General features: G+C 37.9%; 1 protein-coding gene across 4 annotated transcripts in view; it reads right to left on the bottom strand.

The window, feature by feature from the left end:
• The window catches only part of fbxw7 (F-box and WD repeat domain containing 7), a 167,332-nt gene that overhangs the window by 20,403 nt on the left and 130,798 nt on the right, over positions 1–16,131 (bottom strand). For 3 of the 4 annotated variants that reach the window (XM_052545197.1, XM_052545196.1, XM_052545198.1), the window contains 2 exons: positions 2,835–2,902; positions 755–893 (listed from right to left, as the gene is read on the bottom strand). In XM_052545197.1, the coding sequence (XP_052401157.1) occupies positions 755–893; positions 2,835–2,902 (207 nt within the window). Of the gene's footprint in view, positions 1–754; positions 894–2,834; positions 2,903–6,956; positions 7,207–16,131 lie in introns of those variants that run through there. The other variant, XM_052545199.1, reaches the window with a different exon arrangement.

The raw sequence follows: 16,131 nt of genomic DNA on the forward strand, positions 1-16,131 counted from the left end.
TATAACACTCAAAATTAATTTGCAAGAAACAAGAACATATCTTGGGGGAAACTTTACTCATTAGATAAAAGCTTATTCATCCTTTGATTCAACACAGGTATATGCGACTTCATGCCAGAGCAGCTTGGTTAAGCCGAGAACTGATCAAGCCTGTAATTATCTGCAAGGCAGAGCAAACACCGACTGAGGTGGAGCCTCTGCTTTCTGTTCAGGCTTGAATTGTTATTCTAGTAAGAGGGATATGACATGATGATATGAAGATCTAAACAGTTTCAACCTTGTGGTATAACAGCCACATGTGGTTATATATCAGCTTAAATTCAGTCAGATCTTTGTAACAAAAGTATTTAATAAATTAAAACCAGACTACAGCAAAAGTTATGGTCCTCAGCAGAAGCTCTGCACATGACATGCAAATGAGGAAACAATAAGTAATGGAAGCAAAGTCTCAATTTATAGCCACAATATCTTGCTTACCCTTGATTCCCCTGCATGTGACACATAATCTAGTAATTGTAATAAAGGCTCATTATAAGTGCAAACAATCTGATTTTACATTTTATTCTGACTACTGCTGTGAAATAGCCAATATACGCACATCTGTGATTTTAATTCTATATTAATGCATGGTGAACTTTATATAATGTTCACTGATTACCATAAACAGTCTACAGTTAGGCTAAATTAATCTGTTAAATTACTAAATCTGGAAAGTCTTGACACAAACTGAATCAAACAGTTTGGCTGAACTCACCTGAAAGGTGCGGAGCCACTCCTGCAGGCCTGTAGGGGGCTGGATGGATGGGATACGGCGTCTCTGCTGACCCTGCCCAGTGACTGCTCGAATGTCCCTAAACGTGGTGGGGGTGGCTGGGTACGGCAGTCCAGTGGGACTGTTGAGTGAGGGGAAGAGAGAGAAGGATGAGAACAGTGGTAAACAAGAGTGGGAAAGAGACAAAATAAGATTTAAAACGCATTAAATGAAATCATTTGTAGCAAAAATATTCTAAGGGTATATTCTGGTGACAGGAGACATCTGTACTGAGGTAATTCAATAATATGGTGCAAGCCTGTAGTTTATGGAAGGTTCTGTGGATGGAGCTACTACGGAAATCTGAGGCTTTATTTCAGAACAATAACTTGAGAATTAGCCTGAATCTGTGCCAGATGAGCACTACTGTTCAGTCCACTTGAGCCGCTGTTGTGGTCCAACATTACACAACGTGACCATTTACTTCAGCCTCAGAACTCAATCAGGCAGCATGATTTTATTCAGCCACCTGCTCCAAACCCATTCATTCAGATGTTTATTTTCATTCTTTTTTCATTCATGATAACCCTTTTCAGTTTACTTTTAACACTTTTTTAGAGTCCTTCTAAAACATGCTCAGAAGCATTTAATGTATGCAACCTATTAAGAACTGAAGCACATTTTCTTTTCCACTGAGGGACACAGAGAGTTGTCCCATGTCAGCAGTCCTTGAAGCACTTCTGCGTCTCTGGGGCCATGCACTAACACCAAAAAGACCATTCAGCACTCTTTCCTTGCATTCTGCTTATCTACGGATACGTTCTACGGTGCAAGAAATGCCCGAATGAGAAGGAGGGAGGGAAGAGGGAAGAATGCAGGCGAGCATGTAGTGAGGTCTGTTTCATAATGGATTCATATTTAATGGGATTTGAGACCAAGATGCCAAGATGCCAAGATGCTTCAATTACCCAGAGCGCAACTGCCGCCTGGTTGGTCGTGTACTGTTCTAATATGAACCACGAGAACACCTGCGTCTTGAGAATAAGGCATGAATACTCGTCAGAGCTGACTGCTGAGCTTGGGTTTGCCATCTTAGGAACCTCTCATCTTGATGTTTAAGGGGCTTCAGAGTTACAGTGTGTCATTTCTAATCTATTAGCAGGTCCAAAATAATTTCCTGATGTATATATTACTTCTTGCAAGGTAGCAAAAGACAATATGATCAGAATTTCTACAAATGTTTCCATCAAATTTGTGAATTTAATTTAGGTGGAGAAGGAAAAAATTATGAATAAAGCTATGTTTTTCATTTAATTTCAGTGGAAACTTATGCAAAACTAGCAATAGTTGTGGTTAAGAGCATGCAGACAAAAAAAATCTGAAGGACAGCCAAACATCTGAGGGAATTATTCAAGACACATGACATTTTTGATGCAGGAATTTATGTTTTTTTGATATGTTTGTGTGACATGTTCATGTGTTATTTTTTTGTGTGATCTAAAAAAAATTGTGGATGCAAACCAGGCTAATGGTGGATTATCAAACATTACAATAAATATACACTAGTCTTACAAAGTTTTGGATGAATACTATTTTTTATGTTATGCTCAACAAGGCTGTATTTATTAGATCAAAAATACACTCAAAAACAGGAATAATGTGAAATATTATTACCGTTTAAGATAATTTACTATTTTAATTTATTTAAAGAAAATAATTTATTCCGTTAGATAAAAACTGAGACAGCCATTGCATATTGCTGATTTGGTGCAATACATTAAATACTGGAAAAAGGTTGTGCAACTTGTTTTTATAGAAATCGTTATAGATTTTTTCTCTGCGATTTTCCTGAACTTTCTCTTGTATCAAAAATTTCACTTGTAATAAATTTAATGCATCCTATTATTTGTATTTGTTTTTTAAATACATTTACAAGAATAATACAATTAGAGAACATTCATAAAGAGGGACATCTCTCATAAAACGCTGTTACTGTTCTACAAGGCAGATGTGCCCAATAAAATTTTATGCAACCTAGGCTAAAACATTTTGCTGGTTTCAGGTAAGATGGCAAAGGACTTACCTTGGACAGGGCTTTTTTCCTGAAGGGAAAGGTCGAACCTCGGGGCCATGGTCCAACTTCCTCTTCATCTGCAACAAAGAGCAGGGAGGGTTCTGGTTAGTTTGGGTTCATAGAGGACATACAATAATGACAGCACAAACAACCAGCAAAGGAATTTGACCGTAATGAGAGGGTGGATGTCCAAGAAACATTTCTAAAACATTCCTCAACCGGTTTAAATCCACATGCTACTGATCCACCTGTGTTAACTGAGTGAGTGAGTATTGTACTAGAGTGTGTGTTGGGTATTGTGCTAGTGCTCTCACCACCAAATGTAGGCCAAAGGAAGGAAGGTCATGTCCACTTTATAGTGACATGGCACAGAAAAGATAAAGTCTGACAGCTGATGCTAACGCTAGTCATGTGAGTCTTCAAAGAGGTGTGTGTGGTAAACACACACCCCTCATAGGAGTTGGAAAGGGGAGCACATACACACAAACACACATCTGTGTGGGCGTGACAGGCACTGTTCTTTCACAACAGTCTAAATTTATATGGGCATAAAGGAGAAAAAAAGAGTCACCCTATGCTTCACTGTCTCTTTCTATGTCACCCACCCCCCGCACAGGCCCGACATGGCCCTGGTTTTGCTGCATAGTTGGTGCCTGGCTACGGAGCATCTACTCTGGAAAAACAAGGGTTCAGTGTCCTCAACACAATGAGGTCCTAAAGCACATTTGAATAAAACTATTTTAGGAGGGTACAGGGCTGCCAGTGAATCTGTGTAGTTCACTTTCAGGAGGAGCTCAGTGATAGACTCGGAGTTATGAATCACTGAGCCCTGCCAAGGGTTTGTGAGTCATTAAGTATGTAAGCACAAATTAAGAGTGATAAGTAAAGACTTTCACTACTGAATTAAGCCCATGCCGTTTACAATGTAGTCATGCATCATGGTAATTAACAGGTCTGAAATGATGAATGGAAGGAATATTCAGTACTTACAGTTATTAGTACTATATAATAGTATTTACAAAAAAAAAAAAAAAAAGTCAAAGTCTCTAAAACGGAGTAAAGACAAAAATGAAAAAAAAAGTGTACACTGAATTAACCCGATTTAAAAGAATATTAGTTACAAACATATTTATATATATTTAATATATACATGTTCAGCAATATTTCATTACATTGATAAGAAGTGTCAGTAAAGACTTATGTTACAAAAAAATCTAAATTTAAAATAAATGCTTTACCTTTGAAACATTTCGGGAATAAAAGGATTTCAACATTGTTGACACTGTGACAGTGAAGAATTGAAGAAAATTTAGCTTTGCCATTACAATAATAAAATCGCATAAAAACACGACACGTTACTTTTATTTATTTATTTTTTTTTACTGTATTTTCATATTCTGTATTGCATGATGTGATGCCTAAATTCACCTGTAGCATTTTGAAACACTGACTCCATAGTATTTTATTTTTATATAAGCAAGAGTATACTTTTCATTTTATTCTATGCCATTTATCAGTAATTGGCCATAAGAAAAATAATCACTTATGTATCACTATCAGTGAAATTTTGATATTTATGCATTCCTAGTGTTCTCTTAAAGCATTAATGACATTTTATGGAATTAAGATGACTACACAGATTGCCGCTTACAATTACGCATGTAATTGTGTTCACGGTTGACCTTTTTGTAGCTAATTTAGACTTTTGGCCTGTAGTAGAAATTACTTTCATTGGTCTTGATATTCAAATGAACCTAATAAAACACTCGCATGATCGCATTTGCTGCAATTGATCTAATGTCAGAGGAGCCAGGTGTTTGATACACTCGAGTGAGGTCGAGCTGAAAGGTGTGTATGATAATGAAGCTCGGTATGGATTTCTGAAGGGACCACACTGAGATTCACAGTAAATGAGGGCCGGAGAGAGGGAAAAATAGCCAAATCCCAGATGGAGTACAACAGAAACATCCATAAATAAGACCACATCTAAATTAAATCACAAAAATACTTTGATTCAATGTATACGGTTTAGTCTTTATCAGAACATGGTCCAATTTAATTTATTAACCCCCTCCAAATCAAGTTTGTTTTACAGGACCGTTTAGACCGAACCGCAGCTGAATGCTCAGCCAGTGATCTCACTGCAAAGGTAGTCCAACAGATAGGACAGGCAGGGTGTGTGTGTGTGTGTGTGTGTGTGTGTAAATACCTATGAATGAAGATAAGATAGTAAAAAGATGGCATGACACTGAAGATGCATGAAAGTGTATGCCTGTAGCTGTGTGTGTTCGAGAGCATTGAGATTCTCACACATTACTCCACAAGAATGTGTAACAAAACACGCAGGCAAAGCCACACGTGCTAATCACTGCTAATAGCTAAACCTGTCTAGCCTACTTGGTAAAGAGTACTTAACATAAAATAGCTATGAAAGAAGTAAAAGCATTCGTTTGCTTAGTTATACATTAATTTCACTGAGTGGATAAGACTGTCGCTTCTCTCTTGGGTTCACAGCGAGAGCCATCTGATTTTAGATGAGTCACTGTGTAATCATTCTCCATGTCTGACACCACAGTGCAGAAATGGCTTGGTCTGTGGTTAACAGGAATGCCTGTGTTCATGGAAACCGGTGCAGGCTTGGCAAATAACCCGTTTTAGTGAATAAATCCTCTGATTTATGAATGAATAACCTTGCTATGCATTTCAGAAGCTTCTAAGATTGGTAATGACTACATATTTGGACTATGCAAGAGTGCTGTGTTTCACAAATACAACCCAGTCGAATACAAAAATACAGCAATCATGAATTACTAGAAGACAAAAATTGAGTGTCATGAAGGTTAGGAATAAAATCATGATCTATTTTCACATTTTGTCCGTCTGAAGAACATCAAACATCCTTATTGAGCTTCATTTTTATACGCAAACTATTAATGAGATTGCCTGGAGCATCCGTCAAAGTCACTGTACTTTACTCGATGTTGTTCTGATCAGAGGACACCCTGAAAACTGCAGTGACTGCGAGCTTCTGATAAGCTCTGCGCTTTAAATGTTCATTTCACTCAAATTTACAGTCATAAAGTGTGAGATTCGGGACAGATGCGGCTCCGTTTCCTCCGTCAAATGTAATGACACAGTAACCCAATCACTGTGGTCTGATGCTGCCAGGCAGTGGAGAATATACACAGCACAGAACCTGATGCTTTACTACACAGACACGACACCAAATAATTACAAAATCATTCACATCATCACAACACTGAAGCTATAGGACATTCGTGATTGTACGTTCCACGTTAACATGACCACAATAACAGTGAGAGAGTCCAGATACTGTTTCTGCTCTATAAAAGCCTACATGACTGTAAAAATTAATATTACCAACAGGTTTACTTTGAATGGTGCAGTAAGAGGAGTATCAAATATGATAGCATCATACTCATTTGAACTATCAAATAAGAGTCAAGCCGTTATTAAACTCTTATAAGATCAAATAAATCATCTATACAAGTAGCCTACACAAGACTAGGGTGGATGCGGTGATGGTGAGATGCATGGGGACGGAGAGATATGTATGATGTAGGGATCGCAGGTGCAGTGTGTGTGTGTGTGTGTGTGTGTGTGTGTAAGGATGGGCAGATGGTAGAGAAATAGTGATGGAGCCTCAATTCTCCAAACCCGTTCCATATTTAAGCGCATCACATCCTTTTCTACATATGAGGTTCTTGTCAAGAATACTCAAAGTAGGTTCACGCGAATGAATATTGCGAAAGGCGATTCTCTGTCAGCTGGAGATTTTTCCGCAGTGGCCATATATAAGAACAGTCGCATATTTCACCGACGCACCCTTAAAGACGAGCACTGAGATCGTGTACGCGTTCAAAGCGCGACGCGACAAACCCGAACGCTTGCAACCAAGATGTGTACATTACACTCGCGCGCACTGTATTTGAATATTACACATCGCGCGCTTGCAGTATACACCGCTTCTTTAATTTATAATGGGAGCGTTACTGACGCGAGGCGTCAGGACTGATGGGGTATTAAAGCGTGCCTCCTGAGAGAAGGTGGATGGTAGTATGGATATAAAAGCCGCAGTGCGCCCAAACACGAATAACGGCGTGTACTCACTTTATAGAAGATCATCTTTAAAGTGCCGTAGAAACCCATGGTGATGGTGATGACGATAATCCGGGTGTGATTCACTGAGAGTTGAAGAACAATTTATGGAAATATATCTGCGTGATAAGGGCTCTATTAATCCCGGATAGATCCGACAGGGACATACTCATGAACGGACGGATGCATATGAAGCCGAACGGAAGAAACCAACGACTCGCCCGTCTGTCTCATTGACCGTCCTCTGAGCGGACTGACTGAGCGAACAGAAGGAGAGAGCGGGAGGGGAGGAGAGATGAAGACAGAGAGAGAGAGAGAGAGAGAGAGAGAGAGAAGACCCTGCCCTTTTCAGAGCCTCCCCTCTTCCTGACAACACAGCACAAAAACCCGGACTTTCTATTTCTTTCTATTAGTAGGGACTGGAGGCATATATTATTTTTAAATTATGTTTTTACATAGTAAAGCACTCAAGATTTTGTGAAATACATCTATACATCTTTTGATAAAATATACATATCACCCCCCCTCACACACACACACACACACAGAGAGAGAGAGACATATATATATATCTGTGTGTGTGTGTGTCTGTGTATATGTGTATGTAGAAGTGAAAGATACATTTTAAATGGGTTTGTTGGCAACTGTTAATTATTCCATGTTTCATGTTGCAATGCTGCTTCTGAAATGCAGACATTAAATTAATTCACTGCATGAGAAGACGAGAAGACTGGGAAAAAAATCTCAGCTTTGAGTCTTGATGAACATGGTGTTTATTTTGCGATAATGACTGACTGATGGTAAACTATCCTGCTCGTTACACGGCTGCTTAAATAAATGGACATAAAATATTGATCTGAGCTGAAATTAATTTATTAGCTTACTTGTAGAGACAGCGGTGAGCCAGAACACAAGCACTGTCATGTAGGAAACAGATTTCCAGTTGAGCAGGTCAGTTACACAGCGTTGTCCTAGACCTAGACAACTGTCATTATTCAGAATAATTGACCTCTGAATTCTGCCACTGACAAATCAGAATCAGGTATTCAAGTATTATCCTGCAATAATTGTGTTACGTTATTAACAAAACAAATGGACAGAAATGAATTGCCGGCACTCATGGGGATTCACTGGTAGCACACAAAGGGATCAGATGACAGGTTTTCTGCAGATGAGGAAGGGAATGGTGAATTGTGAAAAGGGCTGCGCATGAAGCCAGAGGACGAAAGTGGAAGAGCCTGAGATTATATTCAACCGAAACCGGGTGGTGCACGCCTTCCACTTATTGTGGTTCCTAAGCCCGCCCCATAGCTGCTAAAGACGACTGACGGCCCCTCCCCATGTTATTTCCATCAGACTGAGCAGGTGGTATTTGGAGTGTTTTTTTTGTGTGGACTGCATGATTAAAGATTACCCAAGCATAGACAGACATTCATGGATTGTATAAAATACAAATTAAAAAATAAATATTAAGTAATATACACTGGAATACTTTGCTATTTAGTGAGCAGAGGAGTAAAACCACAAGAACAAATATGCAAAGCAATTACACTGAGATAACTATTGAAAACAAGCATTAAACTAGTGAGGGAAATTCTGTAACACTTTACAATAGTTCCACTACATTAGTTACTAACAATGAAAAATACCTCTATAGCATTTAATATTCTTAGTCAATGCTAATTTCAACATTTACCTATACATTATTAAAATCAAAAGGGGTATTGGTTAATATTTGATTGACCTGAGATAACATGAACTTACAGTGAATGGCAGTATTTTAATCAGCTTACATTAACACAGTTTAATACTTTAACCAATGTATTGGTCATTAACTATAACTATAAGCAACATTAACTAATGGGAACTTGCTGCAGTGTTACCAACCATTCTGTTTGCCTACTAACACCAAGTGACAAAAAGGATCCCTACAAATCAGATACCTGCCTGTGGTGCTCTCGTTTACTCACAAGATTTCATGGTCACTTTGAAAACATCCTACTAAAGATAAAGGAGGTCACATAAGGAGGTGACTGCTCGTCATCTGTGTTGTTCCTGTGACTCACTGAACAAGTCGAGACATGTCCCATAGACACCTCCGTGATGTCTACTGAACCACCCTGACTGCCTTTTTAAGAAAAGGGGGTCATCATATGATAGATTGTGTCCTTTAACACTCATAACTATACTTTCATAACACAAATTAAGATTTTACTGCATTTAATAGCATATAACTGATGCATTCTGACAGCTCTCTGACCCTCTCATAGACAGCAATGTAAGTAACATTATCAAAGTCCAGAAATGTAGCAAAGAGATCGAAAAATAATCCATGTGACATCAGGGGTTTAAGCCGGAATGACATGAGGGTGAGTAAATAATGACAACATTTTAATTTTGGGGTGGAGTAACCCTGACTGAATTTACTTTCCTGATGTACTATAATTATGTCTAATAAGTATTTTTGCAAACCAATTAGTTATTGACTAAAAGTCTAATCACTAATCATCTTATACAATGCAGTTTCAGTAAAATTGAAAAACAAACAGTCACTGAAGCTTTACAGATAACAAAAGCCCAAGTTTGTGTGTCATAGCTTTTGTTCAGAGGTAACAAGCCATGTCATCTTTCTATAAGCACAAAAAAAACCATGATCAACCAGACAGACGTGCCATGCTTCAAACCCAACATTTCCATTACACTTTAGCAAAATGGGTTTAGATCAAACAAACTGGCAAGTGTGATAAAGTCAGAGTAAACAAACCTCAAGGGATTGTGGTTGTTGTAACAATGCTCATTAAAGCCTAATCAAGGAAATGAAAAGTGGGAATGTATCAAGGAAGCAAATGTGATCGCTGCCATTTGCCTGACATTCATTAGAAAGGAAACAGAGCAGGATTAATAGGGCATCTACTTGTGAAACAATCAGCATGGCATCAAACACCTCCTATTGACCACCAGAGGCTAGGTGTAATAACAAACAACACCAAACTACTTTAAAGCTGCAAGCAACCAAGTTCTTCGTTGAGTTATCAGTTCTAGCAACCACTTTCAAATCAACGCCCTAATCTGCTCCTCTGAGTAAGAATGATTCTCAGAGAAATCCATTTAGAGTATAACATTGTTGCCTCATCCTGATAATGAAAGTGCAGGCGTACGAAACTGTATTAATAAAATGTGTTTACAATGTGTGCGGTTGCTGAGCATTGGGAGCAGTGAGAAAATGCTTAAAAAGAAGGTTAGTACTGAAAAACAACACTTGTGGGTTTTGACTTGCTGGCACAGGTTCCTTAGATTGTTCTCTTTGCACTTAGAAATATAAATAAATCTGAAATTAATCTTTTCAGCTGCAGTGATACTGTAATTCTGCAGGGAGGGGACCACACTGAGTTACTGCGACCAAGCGTTAGAGACAAAATTGCACCTGTCAAAAGTTTCCAAGCAATTTGGTGATGAATTGCTAGGAAAAACTCTTCATCTTACACAGGTTCCAATGAATCTTTGTCCTGAAGCCAATGAAACTGGAGAGCAAGTGTGCAGCTATAAGGAGCCGTTACGCCAATAAAATTGGCAACAAGGCCTGTATGAAATGGTGAGCAATTGTATTGAGGTGAACTTGGGATATTTCTTTGAGTAACACTTGTCTCTGTCCTTCACCAACTGCAAACAGTTTTTTTTTTTTTTTTGGTTGGAATAGACACTTCCTTTATCCGGTAAGTGAAGCAGTGCATCGCCACTTCCGGGCCCATCACAACACAAAAACTAATAGGAGAAAGCCTCTTTTTCCTTTCTTTTGTCGGTTGTTACCGCAGCATACCTGACTACTTAAAATTTTAAACAATGACACACTGCCTCAGTTTTCATGATTTCCTGACACAACACTGGAATTAGATGCATTTTTTTAATATGAATTTGACCGATAAACACGCTTACAAAAATTAACCTTTTTTTGTGTACTGATTTCCATTTGTATCACCACAGTTTTGTTACACATACCATTGTTAATTTTCATAAGAGCAGTATTAAAATAGATTAGATAAAAATAGATGGAATTAAGGCGTGGACGTTGCTTTGAAGAAATTTAACAATGCTGAACATTTTGACTAATCTTAAACGGTATAAAATGTCTAGATGTTGAAATCACCAGGCAGATGCTCATTTAATCAGGCTTTTATTCAGCTAGGTGATTACAGCACATTGAAAAATATACATAATCGGAAGAATTGACACACTGCTTCGACATGCACTTCCAGTGTTCAATTCCAGTGCGATAAAGATCTATTCTTCTAAAAGCACAGGTGTGATGACTGATCTCTCGACTGTTAGAACATCACTATAGCAACCCCTAAACAAACTGGAGTGTGTATGTATGTTGGGGGGGGGGGGGGTGGACACTGGGAGCTTGTGTGAATAAAGCGCTCTCTCTCCTCAGACAAAAACCCTCCTAAACTTTACACAGTGGATAGGAATGTGTGGCATGTGAGAAGGTCCTGCCCGTGTCTTTTGAAGAGACTCTGAGATTTCATGGGTTTTAGAATGATATAGATATGCTTAAGGCAACAAGACCTGCCAGGCACATGATAGATGGCCCACAACAATGTTATATTGTTATAGTGATGCAGCAATCCAAGTTTCAAGAAAATGTTAATTCCTTAAGACACTATCCCAAATCAAGCGGGCAAACTGCCAAGAACATGCTGCAAACTGGAGGACAGCTTGTGAAAATTTGTGGATGCTAAAACAGCTAGTGGATATAGAGTCCAACACCATAATGCCCATTTATTCATTTTTTGCCTGGATCTATAAAATTGAATTAATTTCGGGAGCATAAAGTCAGTCTTCATCATCAATCCTAATAATAATAATAACAATAATAATAACAAAGAAAAGCTGAAGAATAAATGACATTCTTATCAAAGAAATCCTTATTGGATAGTTTGGCATACACTATTTACTTTTAAACAAACATTAGCATCTGAATTTTTCTTTTTGCCAAGATCATGTGGTGCAGAAATGTGTATAAAAAATTATGACAGAGGACTCTTGAAGATCATTAATCATTCTCAAAAGAAAACAATTTTAACTTTGAAGATTTCACAAAGAACTTGGCACACAAATTTTAAACTAGATTTTTCATTTCAAAAGTCTTTTTTTCCCCTTTCTTTCATTTTCCAAAGCCGCATTTCAACCGCTGGAACTTTACCCAGGAACTAGGGATTTGGGCTGGTACTCGGTGTGTTTCCACCACAGGAACCAGGATCTAAATAAAGTTACGGGTAAAAGAAATATGCCCCTCCGAAAGTCCCTGCTGGCGAGGTGGTACTTTTTCAAAGTTCTGGAACTTTCGGGGGTGGGACACGGGCGCTAAACATCCTGATTGGTTGAGTTCACGCAGCATTGTGATTTCAACCAGCATTTATTCGGATCATTTTAAAAATATTATTGTTATCGTGTCATGAAATATAATTTTAAAAGTATTTTAGGCAAGTATGTAGTAGTTTAAAACTGAAATCTGCGATGTATTTATAAAGACAGCTATTTGAAAATGTGCTTTGCCGATTTGGAGACTGTCAGCTCCACGCGATCAGCGAGAGCTCAGTGCTCATGTATCCGCCGAGAGCAGCCTCACCTCGGGTAGTCCTTCTGATATGTGCCACTGGCTCTGATGTCTCTTTAGTGGTTAAACAAAATACAATTCGCTTTGGGTAAATCTAACAGGTAATCTTTGGTCTGTATTCAATTTATCTATATGTTAAAATGAAAATAAAGAGGCAATTGATATAATATTTTGTTTCATTGTAATGGCTGTGTATATATATATATATATATATATATAAAACTAAGAACATTTCTGCGGCTATTATTATGTTTAAATGAAAACCAAAGGAGGCAGTGGTATTTGATATTTTATTTTGTTTTATTGTAAATGTACAGTGAGGAAAATTGCAGTAGCCATGGTAAGCTGACTGAAGTTATCAAGTATGATGCTGTTTGCAGATTTACCGGATCTGCATCGTCGCTGGCATCACATTCCCGAGTCAAATGCACAAAGTCAGAACTACTGAGGATGCAAGTCTGAAATTTGCGTACTTTGTATTGAGAAATGCGCGCAGACCTATGTCACCAGACTATTTGCATAATCTTCACAGTACTTTGGACCACAGTGGAAACACAGAAAGCAACAGGTCTGGGGGGAAAATATAAATAGTTCCTGGGGAAAAAAAGTTCATGGTACAATTGTTCTGGGTAATTTCGGTGGAAATGCGGCACAACTTGGAAACTTCGTTATTGACCCTGAATCATCCAAAATTAAAAATTAACATTAAAAATTAAAAAACTTGCATGAAAGAAAAAAAATTCAAAAACATTCCCAAACATTTAGACATGGTATATTTGACCTTTTGGAGAAAATGGAGGACAGGCAGTGTCCTCCCTATGAATGGGCAATCGGTGCAAAGCAAGAAAGCACACATTCCAATTGGGCAGATGACACTGAGGTTAATGAATTCGCCTGCGGACTTCAATGTCCTACCAAGCACAATGATACCATCTGCTCCTGACCCGAGCATTTAGCCTCCAACTTGACAATAAGCACCTGATCCATCACGTTTGATTGGGTCATGACGAATGACATGCAGGCAGCATCCCTCATGGCTGGGTGAATGATGAAGATGAAATGATACACAGAGACATCGTGGGGTCACTGTCCAATTTAGAAATTGGATAAACAACAAAGCTGGGTAAATTAAACCAGATGTGTGTAAAGCATAGAAGAGCAGAGGGAAATTACTTCTGTGATGTTAAGAAAAATCAATACTTCTGAGATAGAGAAGCAAACTCAAATGTAATGTAACAAATATTACTACAAAATATCCTCTAAACAGAATCCAAAAACTGCTATTTCTTATAATTTTACTATTACTACAATCAGAATGAACACAGATAGGCCTAAATCTCTTAACTCATTAATTCCTTAAGAGCTGGGAGAATTTCATCATGGTCTGATGCAAAGGTTTTCTCAATTAGCCACAGTGCCATTTGGTATGACGTGCACCCAACGTGGGGAGAAATCAATTCAATTTCTAGGGTCATGCATGCAAATTTATTCTTCATTTGCTCCAATAAATAAAATATACACGCATACATGCTCACTGACCCTTGCACCCTGATCTAGTTTTGCAATATGACAGTCATAAATTCTTTGCAAGCATACTCATGTTGACTATCATGCAGTAATATCTGAATAAGATATTTTTATTGGTAGCAACAGAGGTGAAGAACTTTATTTCAAGGCTTTTCTGTTAAACCCCAAAGAGTTGTTCCACTTTTACTAATGACATCAGAACTGTCAAGTATTAAAGTAAAAGAAGTGTCCATTACTTTGTGAAGGGAAAATGTGGGTAAATGATTGAAAACAGCAGGAAAAAGGACTACAAAAAAGTCCAGGTGTTGTTTTCCTATCTGAGGACTATAATTTTACCCAGCCTACAGTGGTAATGTAGGGTAATTAGTGGGGACAGTGGCTACTGCTTTATTTTTACAGCTGTTTGTAAAGTTCAGCAGCTCTCCATAGGTTCAGTTCCAGCTGTTTGTGAAGTTCACCAGCTCTCCATGTTTTCAGTCAGTAACTGTTACTGACTGCTTACAGAAAGGTTCCTCTGCATTCTTAAGGACAGAAAAAAAGAGCCTTGGAGCAGCTTGGAGCCAAACTCTACTGAACACTAGGCTTCCAGGGGGGGGGGGGGGGTGGGGGGATTGGACACCCTTCTTCTAGAGAACCTACCAAAAACTGAGGTGGTGACCTTATAGAAATTCTGTAAGCAGATATGAAAAGTTATCCCCTCTCTTGATAGCTTGAATTGAACCATAACAGAAGGGCAACAGTCAGTCCGGCACAACATGAAAGAATAAACCATTAAAAGCTCCACTTTTGACCCTCCATTTTGCAGTAGAAGACAGGATTCTTCCAAGGTGCAGTGACCTTTAGCATAGCAGATTCCCACAGAAAGTCTTTGCCTGATCTGGTTTCAGATGATGATTTTTACATAGGTAGGTAAAAATTATGAAAGAGACTTAAAGAGCTAACTGGAAACAATATGGAAGTCTAACTTTTTTCCTTTTTGAATGAAATTTAAAAGCCAAAATGTATTACTCGCCCTACTCTGAAACTATCAAGGATGTGAAACTTTTACATCTTAGTCAATCTTTTAGCCAATACTATTAGTGAAGAAATGTCAATGCGTGACAGCAAAATCCCACATAATGTGTGATGTATGATGTTTTATCTTAAGACAGTTGCCTAAGGTCTGCTCAGAGCATGTGCATATAGATTTGTAAACCGATGCAATCTAGTGCCACTGCAGCTATTGTGATTCTAGCGGAAGATTTTCTTTCATCTTCCACTTTGATGAGTCTCATGGTGCAGACAAGTCCAGATATAACATTTCTATCCTTATATATAAAAAGTCTTATTATAAGCTGACCTTTCATGGACTGTTTGTTTTTGTAAGGAGACATTTGAGAAGTTACCATTTTTTTTAGAATCTGTGACTGTGTGAATGAGATAGTCGGCTATGGAAGGTCAACTAACACTATGTAAAAAATGATGATTACCACTAACATTTAAAAATAGACCCAGATTACAGACCTGGAGCTCCACTAACAATGTTTTGTGTCTCATGAATGCATTTAAAACTGAAGAAAGGAGACATGAAGTCTGTGGTCTTGAAACCTCTGTGTGAACCAAACAACAGGGATGGGAATCTTTAGGCACCTCACAATCTGTTCCAATTCTGATTCTTGGAATCATAATCTAATTCCAAACCGATTCTTGATCTATATATTTTTTAGTGAATTAAAAGTTTACTGACTTTTAATGAAAATGTCAAAATACATCTGATGTTCAATTACTTGTATAAGTATTTTTTTTCAATAATTACACATTTACAATCAAATGTTTCAAGCGCAGTGATAGATTTTTATTTTATTTATGAGCATTGCTGCTGTTTGATAATTATTATAGATTACATTATACACAGTGGTAGATCTAAGTGGTTGCATTCATGCTAATTAATTATAACATATCAGATGTTTTTTTCCTGTCCTTAACACATAACTGACTCTGTTTTTTTTATTTTATTTTGCATTATAAAATCATTTTGAGATTCAAATGCATTTAACTGCTGTG

This window comes from Carassius gibelio, chromosome B1 (genome assembly GCF_023724105.1).
Source record: "Carassius gibelio isolate Cgi1373 ecotype wild population from Czech Republic chromosome B1, carGib1.2-hapl.c, whole genome shotgun sequence".
In the NCBI taxonomy this organism is placed as follows: domain Eukaryota; kingdom Metazoa; phylum Chordata; class Actinopteri; order Cypriniformes; family Cyprinidae; genus Carassius; species Carassius gibelio.